Consider the following 20802-nt stretch of genomic DNA (forward strand, 5'->3'; position numbering starts at 1 on the left):
TTCACGTTGAGGTGAGCTAGGCGAGACGAGTGGACGTCATCAGCGTGTGTGTGTGTGTGTGTGTGTGTCCGTTCCACGAAGTCCGACATATATATTAGTAATTCTTTTATTTTTTTCCATTTTTAAGGCTCAAGGGTCATACGCGTCAGGGGATCGACGTCGGACGGATGGCGGGTGGAGACGTTCACTATCCGTCTTCTTTTTTCCAGTTACATTCCGTAAGCGCCTCCTCCGATCAGGGACACGCCCCGTGAGCGCCGAAGTCACGCGCAAAAATCCCTCTGCACCCCGCGTGTACATCGGCCGCGTCAAGTCGTGCTCCGCTATATACCGCGGTACATTTTACACAACGCCGTACTCTTCCCGCTAGAGTAATACCCATTATTTGATATCGGCTTTCCGTTTGTATTTACAACAGTGTGCCGACTCCGCTGACGAGCGTATAGCATAGTGGACACGTCGCTGAGCAAAAAAAAAGGTACGTAAACATTAGAAATCGTTAGGGACTAAAAACATTTAAAAAACAACATTAACGAACGTCAAAAATCATTTACGTACGTGCAGCAGCAGGTATACCTGTTCGACGATGCGTGTTTTGCATGTATAATGTTGTGCACTGTTGTGTACTACAGCATAACGCGAGTACGCGCGTATTGCGCAGAATAGGATGTACACATTTTTAAGTTTTTCGTTCCACACGTTTGATTTTAAACGATTATCTGTATCCCTAGGCGTGCTATGCGGTTATACATGAGCTTATAGCTCTGTGATTTTATTTGAACGTATTTTGGAAATGACATACAGTTTTCTGTATCCAACGATTTTATAACGTTTGTTCATGTACAAGTAACGGATTTTGTGGTCTCGTTGGATAAGATTGTATCACACTCTTTCAAATGTTGTAACACATATTTTATTTTTTACACTACCCACAATTTTAGGGCTGGGCACGCAGTTCGAACCACAAGTCGGTCGTTCTGAAACTACATGTCCAAGTACGTCTGCACACCGACAACCGTTCTGTTCGATCGTTCGTCCGTATTATTGTGATACAACAAAAACTATCACTTGCATGGTACTCACTCTAAGTGTGCTGCAGTTTTCTTAAGCGGACTATGAGTAAAATAATAATTGACCGTATAAAAATAAGAATAATTGTACATATGTACCCGCGATTCGATCACACTATTCCACAATTTTAATATACCAGTACAGTTTAGTTTTAGGAAAAAGTTTAAATATTTATTTGTTTTTGTAAATTATTATATTTTTGTTCAACCCACAAATATAATAATTATATTAATAAAAATTAATGCAGCAAATATATAATAATAACAATAGTAATAAATAACTATGAAAAACGAAATTATACACCGAGATCAAGTAGGTAATGTATGTAGCAAGTAACTATGTAGATATATGTACATAATCTAATGGATATTCCGTATTAAATAATGATATTTATCGCGTTCGTTTGTAATGATGAGAAATATACTAAAATACACATATGTAAAATTGTAAAATTATAGTTATTATGACTTATTAATATTTTATATAGAAGAAATAAAGGAAGTGTAACATGCAATATGCATGTATATAAAACATAGTTTTGCTCCTCTCAATGACAATGTTTTTTTTTTTTTTTTTGTCTATCGTGACAACTTAGAAAAACTCACAAGTCTTAAAAAGTCGGCCCCTTCTGAATGTATACAATATGCTGCTTACACTTGAAATATAATTGCCTTTTGGTTTTACAAATACAGTCGAGTCATGATAACTCGAAAAACTTGACAACTCAAATTGTGTTTTATTCCCCTAGAAAATTGTTCCTCTATAAATTAGTTAGATATCTCGAATAATACATACCTCGAAGTGAATTTTTATCCTCCTTAAACTTCGAGTTATTGCAACTCGACTGTACTAATATATAACACCGCACGAATTGAATACATTTATCTTCGATAAACACTATACTATATTAGATTCTGAGCGAAGGGAGGAAGTTTTAATTTGCTTATCAATCATTTACTACGATTTGTGTTTTTATTTTCTGAGTATGTCTACGTTTTATTTACCAGAACAATTGTTCTGATCTCCGATTTATTTTTTTTGAATTATTGTAAGATTTAGGTACTTAGAATACACATGTAACATATAAATATATATTTCTATAGATAAATAGAAGACATTTTTTTTCAATTAGATATTACGGTTACAGTACAAGCGTTTGACTTTCGAATAGATTTAAAAACTGAATTTAGAAAAAGTCTAGGAAATATATTGATGTGATTTAATATCAACGATATATTTAATATAGTGATTAAATAAATTAAATTAGGGTTATTAAGAATAAAGGCATATAAAGTATTCAAAATATAGTTTCCATATAAAAAACTATAATTTATAAACAACTGGTTCATTTTTATTTTATACCATACTGAATTATAATTAAGTTTTATAACACAAATTGAATATACTACTCACTTATAAGTTGTTGAAATAATTACACTTACTCAAATAAATCATCATGTAATTTATTTAAAAAACTAGACTACACTGATTTTTTATATAAAGTCTATTAATTGTAACATATTTCGTTTTAAAGGTTTTGTTAAAATATCTTATAAATACCTTTTTCAACATTTTTCAATTTTTGATTTTAAATTAAAACTTTGTATAAATCGATTAATGAAAAACAGATTACTAAAACTTTTATATTATAAATTATTATAGTAATTTTATTAATGATTTTGGTTAAATTAAATTTCAAAAATATTATTTTTTGTGAAGTAAAATATATTTATTTTAAATTAGCTTTAGACATATATTGTATTAAATGTTAAACATAAGTATCCATTATTCAGTTAAAAGTTCATTTGATAACTTAAGAGAAAAAAGTGATTACATTGAAATATTTTTTAACACGAAAATAAACGATTAATATAAAATATTTATTATGCATATAAATATACATTAAAAAAAAAAATAAATAAATAAAAAAAATATAAATAATACGTTTAGGTTCGATTAAGTAAAGAAAGTGCTTATGGTTTAAGAATTAAAATCGATAGATTTATCATTAAATTAATGTTTGGATTTAACTTTGAATAATAATATTTTTATTTTTTGGGCAATTTTTATAATTAGAACATATTTTATTTTGGATTAGGTATATGGATAGAATACAGAATGATATATAATTCGTTGAAAATATTATATATTTCAATAAGATAAAATAAAAATATGTATAGACATTATGTGATTAATTTTTCTATCAATGAACATTTTTAACGTGAAAAAAACCATTTTACTTAAGTAGGTTAGTATTTATTTATACATTTTTTCGGATGAAATTACTTTTGAACTTGATTTTCTAATACTTAATAAATGTCAATCACCATTTGAGGGGAAATTCGGCCATAGCTTTAGGCAGGCATGAAATTAATAAAGTCACATATGTATACAAGGGGTAGACGTCTGTATTAAAGGATTACAAGGGGGGACCGCACGTGCACTGTTTGCCACGTGTGTTCAAAACATAGTTGAATATATTTTCTATTACAATAACGATCATCGTGAGTATAATAAAATAAGAATTTTATTGCCATCATCAGCATGAACCAAAAATACCATGAAAGAATTTCAAGCAATAATGTGGCAAATGCACTCGAACATACCTATAAATTAATTAGTTGTACGAAATTTAATAAAACTGTTAGTTGGGTCATGATTATTTAAAATAAGATATGAAATATATATAATTTTATCGTTGTACTAATCTAGAGTAAAGATTCTAAATATAAACAAAAGTATTTTTATAATAAAAAAAGTTCATATTTTATGTACAACCATAATTTATTTAAATACAATTATGGTTTCAACTTTTGAAATGCAAGAAAATACGAAATCAATACTTAATATAATTTAAAAATAAAACTGTAAAGATATTTTTATTATTTGTTGACATGCATTTTTTTTTTTTATATAAATATTATTAATAATAATACATAATGTTTATAAAAAAATCTTGCAAATAAAAAAATAATGTAAGGATTTTTAAAATTTTATTTTCAAATTGATTTAAGTATTAATTATAATATAATGCATGGTTTTTGAATGCTTAGTGGCTGCTAAGTTTAGTTTTTATAATTTATTTAATTTCCATTCATATAATGGACAATTATACAATTGTATTATTGCATAACAATTTAAATAATTTTTATCTTCAAATAATCTTACACATATTTACTGTTAGTATGTATGATGACTTTTAATTTATATTAAATTTAGTTGATTACTGACTTTGGACTGATGAATCAATCGAGTTATCATAAGGTAATTTATATATTATGTATTATATAAGTACTAGTGATGGGAAAAATCCGGATTCACTAAAGTTTTAAAATCCGGATTTTACTGTAAACCCGGATTTCGGATTCTAAAATCCGGATTTTGGATTTGCAAACATTGAATTAGTATTTTTTCAAGAACTCTTTATAGTAAATATAAAATAATTAAACATTCTCAAAATTAAATGATATTTTGACTTAAACTAATTAAGAATCTCATATACAAGTTTTTGTGTAATGTTAAATATATAAGTCGGATATCATAAAATTAATTTTAGTTATTACCTATTAGTTGTATCTCCAAAAATAATGGTACGTAAGACTTGAAGTGTTTACCAATTATTAAGAAATCTTATTTAGATCATCATCATCTTGTCCGATAATTGAAATAACGACTAATAAGAGGTGTAATGAAAGTTATATAATTAGAATACAGAAATTCGGAATAATAAACCCAAATCTCCGATTTTTAAATTCTAAAATTCAAAATCCGGATTTCATTTCCATCACTAATAGGTACTTGTGTAATTGATTAATTTACTTATTTTTTATTTAATATTATGCCAAATTATTTTTGTTTTAAATGATCGTGTATCTCATATTTTAAGATGTGTGAAAATAATTAACAAAAGAAAAAAAAAAAGAAAAATTAAAGTTAAAGGTTTGAAAATTTTTTATGAAATTCGATAAAAGTTTTAGCCATTTAATCAGAGAAATTAATGAAATTGAAGAATCATAAGCAAGGCTTGGGACTTATAGCACTTAAAATCATAAATAAAAGCACTTAAAAAAGCGCTTTATATTATTATTTATTATAAGCACTAAAATAAGCATTTAAAAAATTTTAAATTAAGCAAAAATATTTATAAAAAAAAAAAAAACTATAAAATTCTAACTAAAAAATCAAACGCAATCAAAATAAATCTACACTTTCAAGACTTTAAGGATTTTATGAATTTTCTAAGGCATTTTCTGAAAAATAAAATATAAACTGTTCTCTCTGTTCTTGATGTTCTATTTTCAACGTTGGAATATCTTTGTTAACCATACACCGATGCCTTGAACGGCGATGAACTACGTGACAACATAGATAAGATGAGAATTATTTTTAATTTTTAATTTTATCAAGGAGAAAACTATAAAAACGTAAAAAAAACTGTTCAAATAAGCAAAAATAATCAGAAAAGCTGGAAATAAGCATTTTTTTTGAAAAATCGCTGAAAAAAGCTAAAAAAGGCACTTTCAAATTTCATAATTGTATGTGTTATAACTAGACATACACTTCTATAGCACTCTGCTACATTTTAAGTTAATCCATAGAAATAAGCAAATGCTTTAATTCCCGAGCCCTGATCATAAGAATTATTTAAATTTGACACTGTCAATAATCAGTACTAAATATTTGAGATTTTAACTAAGACAGTTGATATATTATTATAAAAATTTTAATAATCCAACATTATTTATGTAAATTTGGTGTGATACATTTAATATAAATATATATTATAATATATAATATTATATACAGTAAGGTCACCCTAATCCAAATGAGATAAAGAGTCATCATTTACCTGTGATAAAAAAAAAAAAAAATTTTGTGCAATCGAATTCTAAAATTTATTTTTATTTATCTATAAATAGTTGAAAAAGACAATGAATACAATTATAACTATTATTAATTTATAAGTGTATACAATTACATACCAAGTTATTTAAAATATTGAGTTATTTTTTTAACACTGATTCCTTACGTCTTATCCGTATCGCCTTGTCCTTCAAACGTCTAAACAACATTAGGAACTCCATCAACAGGAATTAGTTCTTTGTATATTTCCACGTTATCTTCAGTCCATTAGAACAAATACATTTTGTATTCATAATCATAATTTGTTTATTATTAATAAGTAATTATTATTTCTTGGTATGACATTTTATTTGTATTTTCATGTCTGGAAAATATTTTTAGTATTTTTAAACTTAATTTAATATTTTTCCATGGAAGTTTCAAATATAGCAGGTATTTGAATTTAGTATACACATGTAACTTATACGCTGAATAGTTATTACTTCACTCTTGAAACCCGTAATGTCGTAACTACTTATAAAATAATGAAAATCATTAAATTAATACTATATGGAAAACAATATTGTTAACTTAAAATAATTTTTTATGTATATTTATCCAGAGCAATTTTCATTTTTTTTTTGTGGTAAAATTTTAGTGATTAACTGTCATTAAATATTGTACATTATATAGATATAAATATTGCTTAATGGTACACTACATTACTACAATAAACATTAAACACCTAGGTACCTATTAATAATAATAACTATAATCAGAGACGTATTTAAGGGGTGGGCCCATGGGACCCATGCCCTCCCCTCATTCACCGTATTTTATGCTTTATTTATTATTGTAGGCCCTCTTATTTTTTACGCACGGACACATGGTGAAATACTGGAATATCAATATATCATGTTAATATGATACTACCGATTAAACGGATTAGCATTGCTTAATATACGCCCTGAAATAATTATAAAACCTGAAGAAGTAGTTGATACATATGCTAATAAACACCCCAGACGTCTTCAGTTATTGTAATTACAAAAATTATATTTAAAAATATGTTTTATTATGAATTTGTGTAATAAAATGTTATGTTTCTATTAAACACTTGTATTTTGATTATTTGTATATGAATAACAATAGTTTTTTGAGATGGAAAAGTTATAACTATGTATACTTTGAACTTTTTGTTTGTGCCCCCTCTCCTATAAGACATTTCTAAATACGCCCCTGATTATAATTTAATCTTCATAGATATTATTAGAATATGAAATATTGACCAAAAAATAAAATTTTTTGAAAGTATCTTTTTTTTTATTTAGATAAAAATGAAATTATCTTTTATCTTTATCTAGATGAATTTGGACATATTATATTTCATCCTTATCTTGATAACATTAGCATTATTTATTTCCAACACTGACGGTAGCACACAGGAAGTGCAACCGATTTAAATGCATGAGGTTTATGAGTTCTTCCCACAACAATTAAACAAAGCTTACGGTTGTCAGTTGCATTAGTGCAAAGCTAAATAAGTGATCCGTTCTTTCATAATTTTTTTAATGGGAGCAATCTTTTCTATAAATGACACTAAAATGTGGTCAGACAACAATCACCAAAACAATTCAGATTTATCAGCATTATAAATTTGTTCTGATTTAAAATTTTTTTTGAATGATAAATTGTTCAAGCTTTTCCTGAAATGGTTTAATGGAGTCCTCTTCACTCAAAAGTTATTTTGCCAGAATTGTTTAGACGCTTAATCCAATTATGCTTTTTGACATTGTCTAACTAATCTTTGCACGCATTATAAGCATGGTGATTTTGAGAACTGGTGGTGAAAACATCGGGATTTTTCACAAAGCATTTCATCATTCAGTGAAACGTGTAAACGTCTTTATTGAATAAACCACATGAAAACCGCACTCTCGGCATTCGGATATATTGGTTGTTTCAATTTTTTACGCTTACCTGACTATTTTCGGTTTCACTGATAAATTTCTCTATTTTGTTCTTGTTCTTTTTTATGTCACTGATGGTAGATACACCTATTCCAAATCGTCTTGAGGTGGCACTGTAGCTGGTCTTTTTATTATCAGCTTTATCACTTCTGACTTATCTTGTAATTTTAACGTTACATGTTTACGAGGGGCCATTTTAACAAATTAATTTGAAACACAAGGTGTGAACTACTCACTATGTAATATGACACACAATTATCGAACATATTCGTCGTATTTAATCGTATATAAACGTGTGATGTACAATTTATATGTATTATTATTATGATATAGGTACATGTACATATAATATATCGATAATTCTCAAGCCCATTCGGATTATCGCGTGTTTCGGATCAGCCTGTGTTCGGATTAAGGTGATCCAACTGTATATATATGTATTTATAAATTAATTACAATAACTAACATTGAAACTTGAATGTTATTTTGATAATCTTTGAAATTATTTTTAATTCATGTAGAATTTAGAGAATTTAGACTAAGCCTATTGGTACGCGTATGTTTTTTTTAATAGTGCTTTGTGGGTGTGTAAAACATAAAATAATATTTTATTCGACAACGTTTAAATTAATATTTTTGTTCTTTTTTCGAAGGGATCGAGATGAAGACGGCTTTGGGCGTAGTTAAAATGAAAATGGAACCAATTTACGGAGACGACGCATCAGAATCGGCGACAGTGTCTGCCGTCTGCGCTAAATGCGAATGTAAAATCGTAGATAGATACATAATGAGAGTGTCCGGTCGGTCTTACCACGAACGATGCCTCAAGTGCTCGACGTGTGCGTTGAAGCTTGATCGGTCGTGTTTTGTTTGGAACGCAAAACTCTATTGCCGTCAGGATTATGACAAGTGAGTGGAAAAATAAAAATTATTAGCTAGCATAATGTCATTCTATAAAGTACTTGTAATATTTAGAAAAAAACCTGAATTTGGGATTTAATTATACTAACGCATGCATAACAAATTTTCTACACATCAGTTAAGGTACAGAACATGTGTTTAATGTTTGGATTCTAAACAAACACATGACGCACAAAACTTACTAATTTTCCAAAAATAATATGACATGGATAGGCAAGTTAAGATTATCAAATAATAAATTGTAAATTAATATGAATTAATTAAAAAATAAATACATTTAATTTATAATAAAATTGGCGAAAAATATTAAATGTGTAAGGATTGTATTGTTTAAAAACATAATGAAAATAATTTTCAGTATTTCTTCAGAATAGGATTTCTGAACACAGTGATGTATCGACTGTATAAGATAGAAGAAACTCGACTAAGGATTTTTCTATTAGTAGGCTATTGGACACCTAAGTGTTAAAGTAAACTTTTGTACTGTGACCACATTGCATCGCATTAAACGTTCGAGAACCAAAAGATCTTGATTTCATAAAGGTAAATTATGTTCGCCAGTTTTTGTTAAAGTTAAACGTTTTATAAAAAAAAAAAATAAAAAAAAATATAAAACAGTGAAAATAAAATATTCCGTATAACAATCAGTATTTCGACGTTAAATTTTCCAACAATTAAACTTAAATTTTACACTATTAAAAAAAAAAACTAATAATGAAATAAAAAACGTAAAAATATGTCAATTAATTAATTATTTGCGACCCGCAATGGAAATATAGGCGACCCCGAGTTCGGGAACCGTCGGTATACGAGTAAATGCATCGCAAGCATAAACGTGACGGCGGCGGGTCTACCCGGTGCTAATCGTACGGCCGTCGCTGCAACGCCGCCCGGGCAATTAAACGTTGTACCGGTTCCGAGGAACAAAACCGCGTGCGAACGGACACGGTTGTGTACTAGCACATCGCACGCGGTTTTCGAACGACCGCGACAATAATGATCGTACACGCGCGCGTCACCGCGGCCGCCTTAGCGTTCGCGCGTGGCGGTTAATCGCACGCACGCCGTACGCGATTGATTCGCACGCGCGCGGCACATTTAGACATCGGGCCGTTTATGGGGCGCGCGCGTGGCCGCGGGGCTTTTCGACTTCAGTGCGAGTGACCCTCGAGGTGCTACTAATGCCCACCTCGTTCGCACCGTCCCGTTGTCGCCACCGTCATGCGCTCGCCGTTTATTGAATTCGCGGCCGCGTCGACTTCATCACGCACTCCACCCCCACTGTCATCGGCCGAACGACCACCCCGACGAGGCACCTGTAAACACGTCTGATATCTTGGGGGCGCCGCGATTACAGAACACCAAATATTTTTCGTCAATATCAATGTCTTGAACCATGGATACACCACATCTTACTTCTTTAAGCACCCGTGGAGGGTAATGCTACTTTTGAAATTGTCCAACTGCTGGTAAAATTCGCTTAGAATCAACTAACTTACCTAACCGAGAATAAAAAAATCTGATATTTCTGATTTTTGTGCTATGCAATTTAGCTCTGAGAGCTACTGACGAGCCGCAGAAGTTCACGAATATCCCCCGACAGACCGGGGTCACTCTTGCACCGCTTTATTTAAGGCCAACATCAACCTGCCGTTTGGCTAATATCACAATGACATCGTAATGTCCGGATTTTCCGCACCTCTGAACGAGTCCCGACGAGTTCAACCTATTTGACTGAGTCAAACAATATCGGCCGACGTGCAGATGAATCTCTTGACACGCCTCTATGACCGATCTACCGGTGTACCATTCATAAACCATCACTGGTTAGACAAAGATCGAGATGGTTGCAAGTAATGACACCGCTCTACCGTGTGAACGGTTCTCTATCGCACCTTAGAGACTACAGGGAAAATAGGGCTCGCCCAATCTAGAGATCGATTCAAAAGGTACAGTCAAGATTAAATCGAAACGTCTTCGACGACCTTGGTGACGAATCCAGTCATATTTTCATCCATCGGCCGGTATCAACCGACCACCAGATTTTCGCTGCGACTGCAGCGATCGATGGTTCAAAGTTCGGTAAACTAAGAGGATCCACCAGATATGGTTCGAAACAGCATATTCGATGTATTCATAGCTTTCTCCCATCACAGAAGATGTTCAGATACGTCTGCCCATCGCTTAATGACGTACAAAGTTGACTAGGTAGTAGCGTTATATAGTCCTCCTATTCCCGCTCCAAGGACCATTTTGTTCGTGTCCCAGCGCGTAGTGGTTTCATCTGTGATGGACAGGAGTGCAAGTTCAAATCCCGTGATTTCTTTTAATACCTTTCTTTTAATAAGAAAATTGAAATGTTGTCTTTCCAACCGATGCATAATATAGACTAAATTATGCGGTTATTATTTTTGTCCAGGAAAGTCGCAGGTTTATGACATCACCTTTGATTATAACGCGATTCCATTATTCGGTTTAGATAGACAGTGTTATAATAAAGTTGCTGTACACTGCATGAGTTTCCGTCACCGAAACAGTGACGTGATAATACCAGGTTATTGACGCTATTATTGTTATTGTACAATAACGGGCTGTGCGATATCACAATAGAGACAAAATAATGAATTATTGCTTGTCGGTACTCGGCAGCTCATATTGTTTATGTGATAATCACTACGATAGTTAAATGTGGTACTTGACTATATTTTTTTTTCCTTTTTTGTCTTTATATTATTTACTTACAGCCGTGACATTGTATTGGGTATTTGGATTACTTAAAGCAATTAACAAACCCAAATCATTTGAGTTGAGCCTGTAGTTCTAAAATAATTACGTCCGATATAATATTATAAAATAGGCCTGTACTCCTAACCTATTGCGTGTAAATACTAAATAATATTATTTGATTTTTTTTTTCGCCAAAGATAATCCATACAAAGGTACAAATGTGCACCATAATAGTCATTAAGAAAACAAAAAAAACAAATAAATTATTAAAAACAAAATATGTCTCAAGTGATACAGAAAGAGTTAATAGGTATATTTCTGTTAACTAAACTTGTTCGCCTATAGTAACATCTTATATAAATATGTTTTTAAATTTTTTTTTAATGGATCAAAATTAAGTCACGATTTCAATTTGTTTTTGATCAACAAGGAGGTAAAACAACGCGTGGCACAATTTATTTCAGTTAAAACATTAATGTAATACAGAGAAAAAGTTTTAATCTTCTTTTACTAAAATTAATATCATATTTTCATATGATATTATGATATAAAATTAAAAGCAGTCAATGATTAATTGGAGCTTAAGTCATTTTTGACTGAAAATATTTATGTTGTTATTAAAAATAAATAAGTATTTTAAATATTCGTAAAATATTGAAGAAATTTCAGGGGGGGGGGTCCAGATACCCTAGACCTCCCAGATTAGCCTTGTTTGCAGACATTAAATTTCAAATAAAAATTAAAAACAAGTATAAAAGAAACTTCTACAGCTTTTCTCCTTTTCTCTCTAAAAAAGGGAGGTAAGATATTATAAACAAATTATACACGATTAAAGGTGGCATAAAATACTTTTATTATATTTATTTTCATACATTTTAAAAATGGATTGGTATACTTATTATTGATAGTTCCATACAATAATTTTTTAACCTTTTACTATACAATTATTATTTAACAATACAATAGGATTGCGATACACATTTTGTAATCTTTTAATGTTTATTTAGTAATAAATTCAATATGAAGAGTACTTATAGAAAAAATAGCATTAAGGGCGTTTGAGCAGCCTATTATTTTCACGTTTTTAGACCAATATCAAGGAATACAATTAACCTAATTCTAGTCCTTCGATTTTAGTTTTAAAAAAAATTTTAAATTTCTAGGCTTCTGTACCATAAGTTTTATAAAAATCACAATTTTATTATTTTTCTTAATTATTCATTAATTCGTATATTAATATTTTTAAAATACAAACAATTTATATCTTAATTTTATTAAATAGCTTAACTAAAATTGGAAGTCCATTCCTATAGAACATAGAAAATAAGTTAAGATTATATCATAAAAATTTAAATCGGACGTTGTTGTTTTCAAATGTTTAAACGTTACGATATTGAGGGGAACTTGAATATGTTTGTTCTATTCGTTTGCTCATTTCGGTAATATTCAGCAGGTTTTCATAAACTGTCATGACATTTCATGTCGTTCACTTTAAGGTGCTTGTATATTGTCAGTCATTAATCATTTAAAATAACCTCCATAATACTTATATACTTAAAATTCAATTTGTAATTGAAAAATATTATAATGCAAATATATTGAAAATATAACTACTAATTATTATTAAGTATTCATTAGGGTGTTCCTTAAATTTTTTTTTTTTTGCATTTTTGTTGGTCTCACCCACTTAATTTGTGTATATGCCTACAAAAACGAACTACAAAAAGTTTTAAGTCAATCTATTAAGGTTAACCCGTGCCGACTTGAATTTGAAATTTGAGTATATTAATTCATTAATAATTTAATGATATATTTTACATTTTCATATATAACTCATTTACAATTAGGAAAATTAAAACTTGTTACAGAATATATTTTAAATATAATAAAATTGTCTATAAATTATGTTCTTACATACTTCTTCTTATTTATTATAATTTACAAGATATATTGAATTTTGTGTATGAAAGTACTATTTTCTCAAAATTATATTATGAATTTTTATTAATTAAAATTGTTTTTTCAATGTTTCCTTTTTACAATCAGGATATAGTCTTCTGTGTTCTTGTATACATTGTAATAGCAACTCAGACTTCTTATCATCTTTGGTTAAAGTTCCGTGAAAATCTTCCATAAGTTTAACTGCTCTTTCCGCTGTGTCATTTACTACATTTAGCGAGCATGCAATTTCTTTCCCATAAATATCACGAATAGCGTTTTTTTCAGAGGTTGATAAAGAGTATTGATTTCGGAAAATATATATTTTTAAACAGTAAATAGCTCTATTCATCCAGCGAGCTTGATGCATTGCTCCAGGTGGACGTATTTTAAATTTGTTGTCCAAATTACCATTCAAAAATGTTATAGATAGCTCAAGTAATTCTTTATAGTCATCTCTTTAACATTTATTTTGCAACATAGCTCGACAAAAGTGGAGAATATTATTTCGTACATCTTCTAAAGCAGTACAACATTCAAGGTCGTCTATACCAGAAGTTATATTTCTAATATCAATTTTATTCCAATTGTTTCGAAACTTTTTGAATAGTGGGTTATCAGGACTTGTCGTTGTATGAGGAAGTACAGTTTCAAAAACGCCACGTAAAATTATTTCGTATATGTGGTGGCGACATGGTAGGTAAAGTAAGTCTTTTCCCAATTTTTGCTCCAATAAAACGCATGCACCATTTAAACGCCCTGTATTTGAAGCGGTGGTATCACAGCATAGAGCTTGAACAATATCTGTTACGCCCCAATTTTCTAATGCATAATATATAGCATTAGCTTGTTCTTTTCCCGTTGATTTTTTCTAACTTTGGGATACCAATAAACAAATCTTGATTCTTACTGGTTAAAACAATCGGAAAATCTATCAATACCTGAGTCTCTAACATTTAACGTTGGTAGTATTTTTCCATCCCAGTTTACAGTTATATAACTAGGAATAGAACTTTGAAAATTGGTTTTAATTTTATTGGCACGTTCAACTCGTAAAGCATCACGACATCGATGTATAGATGATTTATTTATAACCAAACTATCAACATTGTTACCCAATGCTTCATCTGTTGCTTGAATAATATAAACTGAGTCCCGTACACTTAATTTACATCGATCTAATGCAGCAACAAGCTTTAGAGAAATGAAATTTGTGCGGCCCCTTTTTTTTTTCTGATAATGTCATTGGTATACAAGTGCATTGTGTGAATTCAAAATCTGACGATGACGACGATGAACTCAAGGAAATATCAGATAATTGATTTTGAATTTCAGTTGCATTATAATTTGAATGTTGAAGTTTTCGATTTGTTAGTTTTTCTATTTCACTATATTTACGTTTTTTCTGCTTTGTTTTCATTTTCAAGTAACTTTTTGAGTACTACTTATTTTAAAAATAAATTAAAAGCTTAAAAGATTTTAAATTATTTAAAAAATCTTGCTTTTAGAACATTACTATAAAGTAAAAGTGAATAAATAACTAGATATTGATAATAACTCGATATTGAAATTTTACAAATTAATGAAAAAAAAAAAGGTGTTAAATAAATTGACTTATACGAATTTAACAGAAATGCTAATTGAATAATAGCGAAGTATTGTAGAACATTCCAAATTATATCAATAAAAATAAATTTCTTGTGGATGTATTATATTAAATATTTACGATTAACTGGTTTCAATTTAGTTTCAATTTATAATCAAGAGTTAAATATCATTAGAACTATATCCAAATAATTCATAGGTAATAAAATAAAATAAAAAAACGATACTAAAATACCATCAGTTTCATTTTAGTTATATTAGAAACCAAAAAATTTACTTTAATAATTTTGATTAGAAAATTTCACTCCAGTTTTTTTTTTTTCAATTATTAACTAAAGACACGTTTGAAGAAAATGTTTGCTCTACGATTACTTATTTTCATTTTCAGTTTAATTTTGTATAATTATTCGGCTAACATATTATTAACATAGGTACAATTAGGGTTTATTTTTTGAGGGGGGCTTTTTAGCGAAAAGACAACACAGACCCGCAGTGATTATGCTCCCACCCCGTCAAATAAATTTAAATACAGACAAAATTTATTAATACTAAATATTATAGGTTCCGTTTATATTTTAGCAAGGCTAGTTTTCATTATCACCCCCCCCCCCCTCAAACAAATCCACCGTAGTTCACAAGTTAATAACACATATATACAAATTCAATTCTAAAATTAAAATTTAATTTTTAACAAATTTAACAAATTTTCTGTCTTTAGTACAGTACAATTCTAAAATATCTGCATTATTTATTGAGTTAACAACATCTCTCTCAATATTCAGAACAGCCAAATTTGTAAAACGGTTCATGTAGCTGGTTCGTAACCAATTTTTGATACGCCTCATAAAAGAAAATGATCTTTTGCACGTAGCTGAGCTTAATTAAGGGAATACTTATTGATACTTGTCACAACTTATTCAGAATGGGATAAACATGGTTTTCAATCACTTTACTAATATCATTGATATTGAAATCAGGTTTAATAGTTCCCATGCAGTTTCTTGCTATAGTCATTTCTGATATTAAAGCATGAATACCTATTATTAAAACATACTAAAAAAAATTAAATATTACAATAAATTAATTTAGAAAAAAATATAATATTAATCTTGTAATGATTTATAAAATATAAGCTTTCAACAAAATCCATTTTAATAAAACAGTCAACTGAGCTTGCCATGAGTAAACTTTCTTTGGAGAATCTATACTTAAGGTTGCTAAGAAGTGCTTCAATATTTTTCATCTGGGAGGGCTATTGAAATATTTAGGGGTGCTAACCTCCCCAAGCCCTTTATAGTTGCGCCTATGATTATTAATCGTGATTACAGTACGTATACTTGTAATATACTATAATTTATATTATGATAGAAATATTGATAATTCGTGTGCGATACATACCGCCGACCATAAAGCCACACGACTAGACATTGGACCATTATAGATTATCGTAACAGATCGAATAGTCGAACTTAGTACCCTAAGCACTCAGTCCGCCGCCTCGTTAACGTCAATCCGAAAACGATCAATTACGCAATTACACGCTGTAATTCAATGAATTGCGTCTCCGTGACGTAGCACTACCATGTGTATACATATATAGTGTCCACGAACGCCCCCATCTACCCTCTGTGCGTAAAACACGTGTTTTTTCAATCCCTATAAATAGTAGGGAGTGATAAAAATGTATATATATAAATATATATATATATGAATGGGTTCCCGCAATCGAAGTCACGTTCTATTTCCCCTGCCCCAGGGTCGTCACAATACATTCGGCTACCGCAGAACTCATTGTTTTTTGTTTTTTTTTTTTTTTTTTTTTGACTGTCGTCGACATCACATACAAAGGGGAAAAATGCGCTCCACACGCACACATTTACTCATACATATGGTGATATATATATATTATGCTAATAAACGGCTGACAGGGAACGGCTAGCGCTAGGCATTTATAACCATTGAATTGCCATTAGAGAAAGACAGAGGTGCACAGCGCGCGCGCGTAATGCGTGGAGGGTATGCGTATACGCACGCATAAATAATATACTGTATGGAGATACGTATGAATTTCACCCCTTTTTGACGTAATACGAATTAATAAATACGATCTTTCGATGTCTAGGGTGCTGCATGAATTTCATTAAACGCGTTTTCATTTTATCATATTAGGTATACAGAGTATTATTATTGTAATTATAACGTATACATCTATTGCATTGATTTAATTTTTTTTTTTGACTTTGAAAGCACATACGGATAGTATAACATTTTATTTGTATAATATAAGTATTATCGGTGTGCAAATGTTGTTTATAAGTGATACTTTGTTCATAACAATTTATATATTTTTAGCAATACTTTGATCGAAGTCTATATATTTCAATAAATGTATATCTTTATATGCTGAATAAAACTATATAAATGTATTGTTTTTACTACAATATGTCTTTTTGTTTTAATTAAAAAGGCATTGTTTAAATTTTGAAAAAATTTAACCAAAATCCTCAATTACTTTTATAATTGAAAATTATAAAACTTTTGATTTTAATACATTATGAGTATACAAGTTTCCACAACTTGTCCATTGAATTCAACAACAGTTTTTTAAATATTTGAGAAGTCACAAAGTATTTTTATAAGTATTACAAAATTACAGGGCGCCCACATTAAATAGGTAGTAAAAATACTATAGTAAATTGCACCAGGAATTTTTTTCGGTTCTAAAATAGGTATAGTTAAATTGCGCCTATAGTATCTACTATCTAAGTAACCTCAAATTTATAATTTTATGGATAAAATATTACAGTTACAATCTGAAATTTATATAAAAATTAATAGCATAAATGAACATTATAGGTCCATACATTTCATACATTTCATTTGTTCTTATATTTCAAAACATCAAATCAAAAAAAAAGAATTTAAAAAAATGGAAAAATATATTCAACAATACAATGAAAACACTATTACGAGGGCTGAATATGTGAAGATGATGTCTCATTACTATGAAGATAACTTATAACTGTATTTTTTATCATTAACATTTTTAACTTAATAAAAAATATTTAAAAAAAAAAATTAATTTTCCTATTTTTATTAATTAATTTATTCATTTCAAGTAAACCAAAAAATTTTTTTTGGAGGACAGTGATTGTTGCCTCCTTGTGATATCTAGGTAATATTAAATGACTATCATAAAAATTATTTTTCTATTAGGAGCAATTTACTATACAGAAATTTGTACCTGTAAAATACCGGGCACAATTTACGTTTGCCCAAATTACAATGGGATGGATATTGGAGATATTTTAACGAATTCGTTAAATCGTTCTAGTAATTTAGTAAATTTCAACTAAGCGATATTAATAATTTTGTTGTATAAAAATAATAACCGCATAAGGTGTTGAAAAATTAACTGGATTTTAATATTCTTTACATATTGTAATAATAATTTTGAATGTTATTGTTAAATTAATTAAATCAAAGTCCAAAAAATGAATTTAATTTTTTCTTTTTAGTTAAAGTTAGTCGAATCAACCCGATTAGAACATCATAAGTTGATAATTATTATAATTATGATCTTATAAAATCATAAGGTATCTAACCTTTCTCCTATACTAATATAAACTATGTTTAAAAATACAAACTGATCCACCTGTCCCTTCTTCATTTTGAATTGCTTTTTGAAGCTAATAGTACATTTTATTACGTATGAGAATAATAATTATAGTTACTTAAATCAGTCACCTTTTTCATGTATCTCACTCGACTCCTGTGTATCACCCTATATTTCGCACTATTTTTATTTTTTATGTATTATTTGTTATAGCAGATATACCATTGTGTTCGGTGTTTGAACTTACTTGAAATACTTGAAAACAAATATCTTTTTTCTATTTAAATATTGTGCCACTTCAAATTCGTCTGTAACCAAATATTGATTGTGGGTTTTTACTTCTTCATATTTTATTATAATATAACTATGTTTGATTGAAATATGCTCTGATTTCAAAACACATAATTTCAATCATATTAATCAATGACATCATTGTAACAAGTGACCTACTAACCACAGTATAAAATTATTTAAACATATATCTTGTTGTGCAATCAAGAATGTTTTTATTCCATATGCGTTGGTCCTGGAAATTGCATTTAAAAAGAACAGAATATTAACCGGATTAATAAATATGATTTTTTTTACGTGTTGTATTGTAATACAGAAATATATAATTTAATATTATATAATACACAGTAAATACCTACTAAACCAATATTATATTGCCACGATTTTTTTATTCGCGAAAGTAGTAATATATTAATTTAAAAACTTAACCTTATCGCTACATATATTTAATATTGAAAAAAAAAATGGTTTTAAATGTTGAGATATATTTTTACTTAGAGTTTTCTTATAAATCATGACATTTTTATCCAGATTATCACGGGCTACAACTCGTTTGCGCACATTTACCTTTTTTATAACTCGTTTGCGCAAAAATGTACAACCCGATTGCGCACATATATTTTGGCTACCTGTGACGAAAATCCCTAGTGTCAAAACTTGTTTGCTTATTATCGTTGATTATTATACTCCTCGTAATTGTGAAAGTTGGTTACTTTTATTATTTTGTTTAATTAACAATAACACTCGCAGGACATTTTTTCTTAGTGCATCTAAAATTTGAACATCCACTCATTAAAACACGGTATTTACAAAATTTATAATTATCAATATTAAAACATTGTTTTCCTCAACGAGATTCAAAATTATTAGAAATTTCTACGTCATATTAAAGTTTACGTCGTCAACACAATAGTCACCACTATACCGTCCATATCCATAGTCCATAACTACTGAAACTTAACGTGTCATGTGTGTGAATGTGTCGTTGTGTGCAAACGAGTTATTTATTTTCAGGTAAATGACTGATTTCGTTGTGCGCAAACGAATTGTTAATTTTCAGGTAAAAAATTTTGAATGTGCGTAAACGAGATGCAGTGTTATCACTTTTCAATTTTGTTAAACACAATAATAATATCGTACCACATCAATTTCCTATACATACGACTGGTTGAGAATGGCTGGTCAAATGGATCAACTATCACTAAAAAGAAATCTACAAATAAGTCATGAGGTAAATTATACTACGTAGTGTAGTAATCCAGGTTAGAATAATCCGGCTCACTACAGTAGATACCAAGATAGATTTTAAATTGTTATAGATTCGGAAAATGTATTATTTATTATTTTTTAAATTTAAATTTAGCAGCTAAGAATTTTATTTTGAAATATAGTAATATATTTGTAGTGTATATCATATTTACATACGTGATAATTTGCTATGGTTATAATATGTAAATGTTATTAAAAAAAAAAAAAAAAAAAACTAAAATTAATAACTTTACTCGTATATTTATTTTATCATATATAAAATAATTATTTATTTATTTTAATAATGATTACTTTTGCACTTAAATACTTAATTTTTTTTAATTTTCTGTATTTTAAAGTAATGTTTGTAATATATATTATCATTTACCATAGGTTATATATTTAACTGTCAACATAAAAACTTGGTGCCATTTATCGTTTTTTCTTTTTATTGGTGGACGCAGTTTGTGGCTAAAAGTTTTTGGTCTCTTTTTTACGGTCTTAAAGGGAGTCGTTTGTTCCAGTAATAAATCTATAAAGGAAAGAAGTTGTAATGTATATATATATATATAT

General features: G+C 29.1%; 1 protein-coding gene across 3 annotated transcripts in view; it reads left to right on the forward strand.

Annotated features, from left to right (window-relative positions):
* Positions 1–272: 272 nt before the first annotated feature.
* The window catches only part of LOC112692671 (LIM homeobox transcription factor 1-beta-like), a 34515-nt gene continuing 13985 nt past the window's right edge, over positions 273–20802 (forward strand). For 2 of the 3 annotated variants that reach the window (XR_003149425.1, XM_025567408.1), the window contains exons 1-2: positions 273–474; positions 8534–8792. Coding sequence is in view for 2 of the 3 variants with exons in the window: in XM_025567408.1 (XP_025423193.1) it covers positions 8545–8792 (248 nt within the window). In the remaining variant the exon portion in view is untranslated. Of the gene's footprint in view, positions 479–8533; positions 8793–20802 lie in introns of all 3 variants that reach the window. The other variant, XM_025567409.1, reaches the window with a different exon arrangement.

Source organism: Sipha flava, unplaced genomic scaffold (genome assembly GCF_003268045.1).
Source record: "Sipha flava isolate LNK unplaced genomic scaffold, YSA_version1 76_pilon_pilon, whole genome shotgun sequence".
Lineage (NCBI taxonomy): Eukaryota > Metazoa > Arthropoda > Insecta > Hemiptera > Aphididae > Sipha > Sipha flava.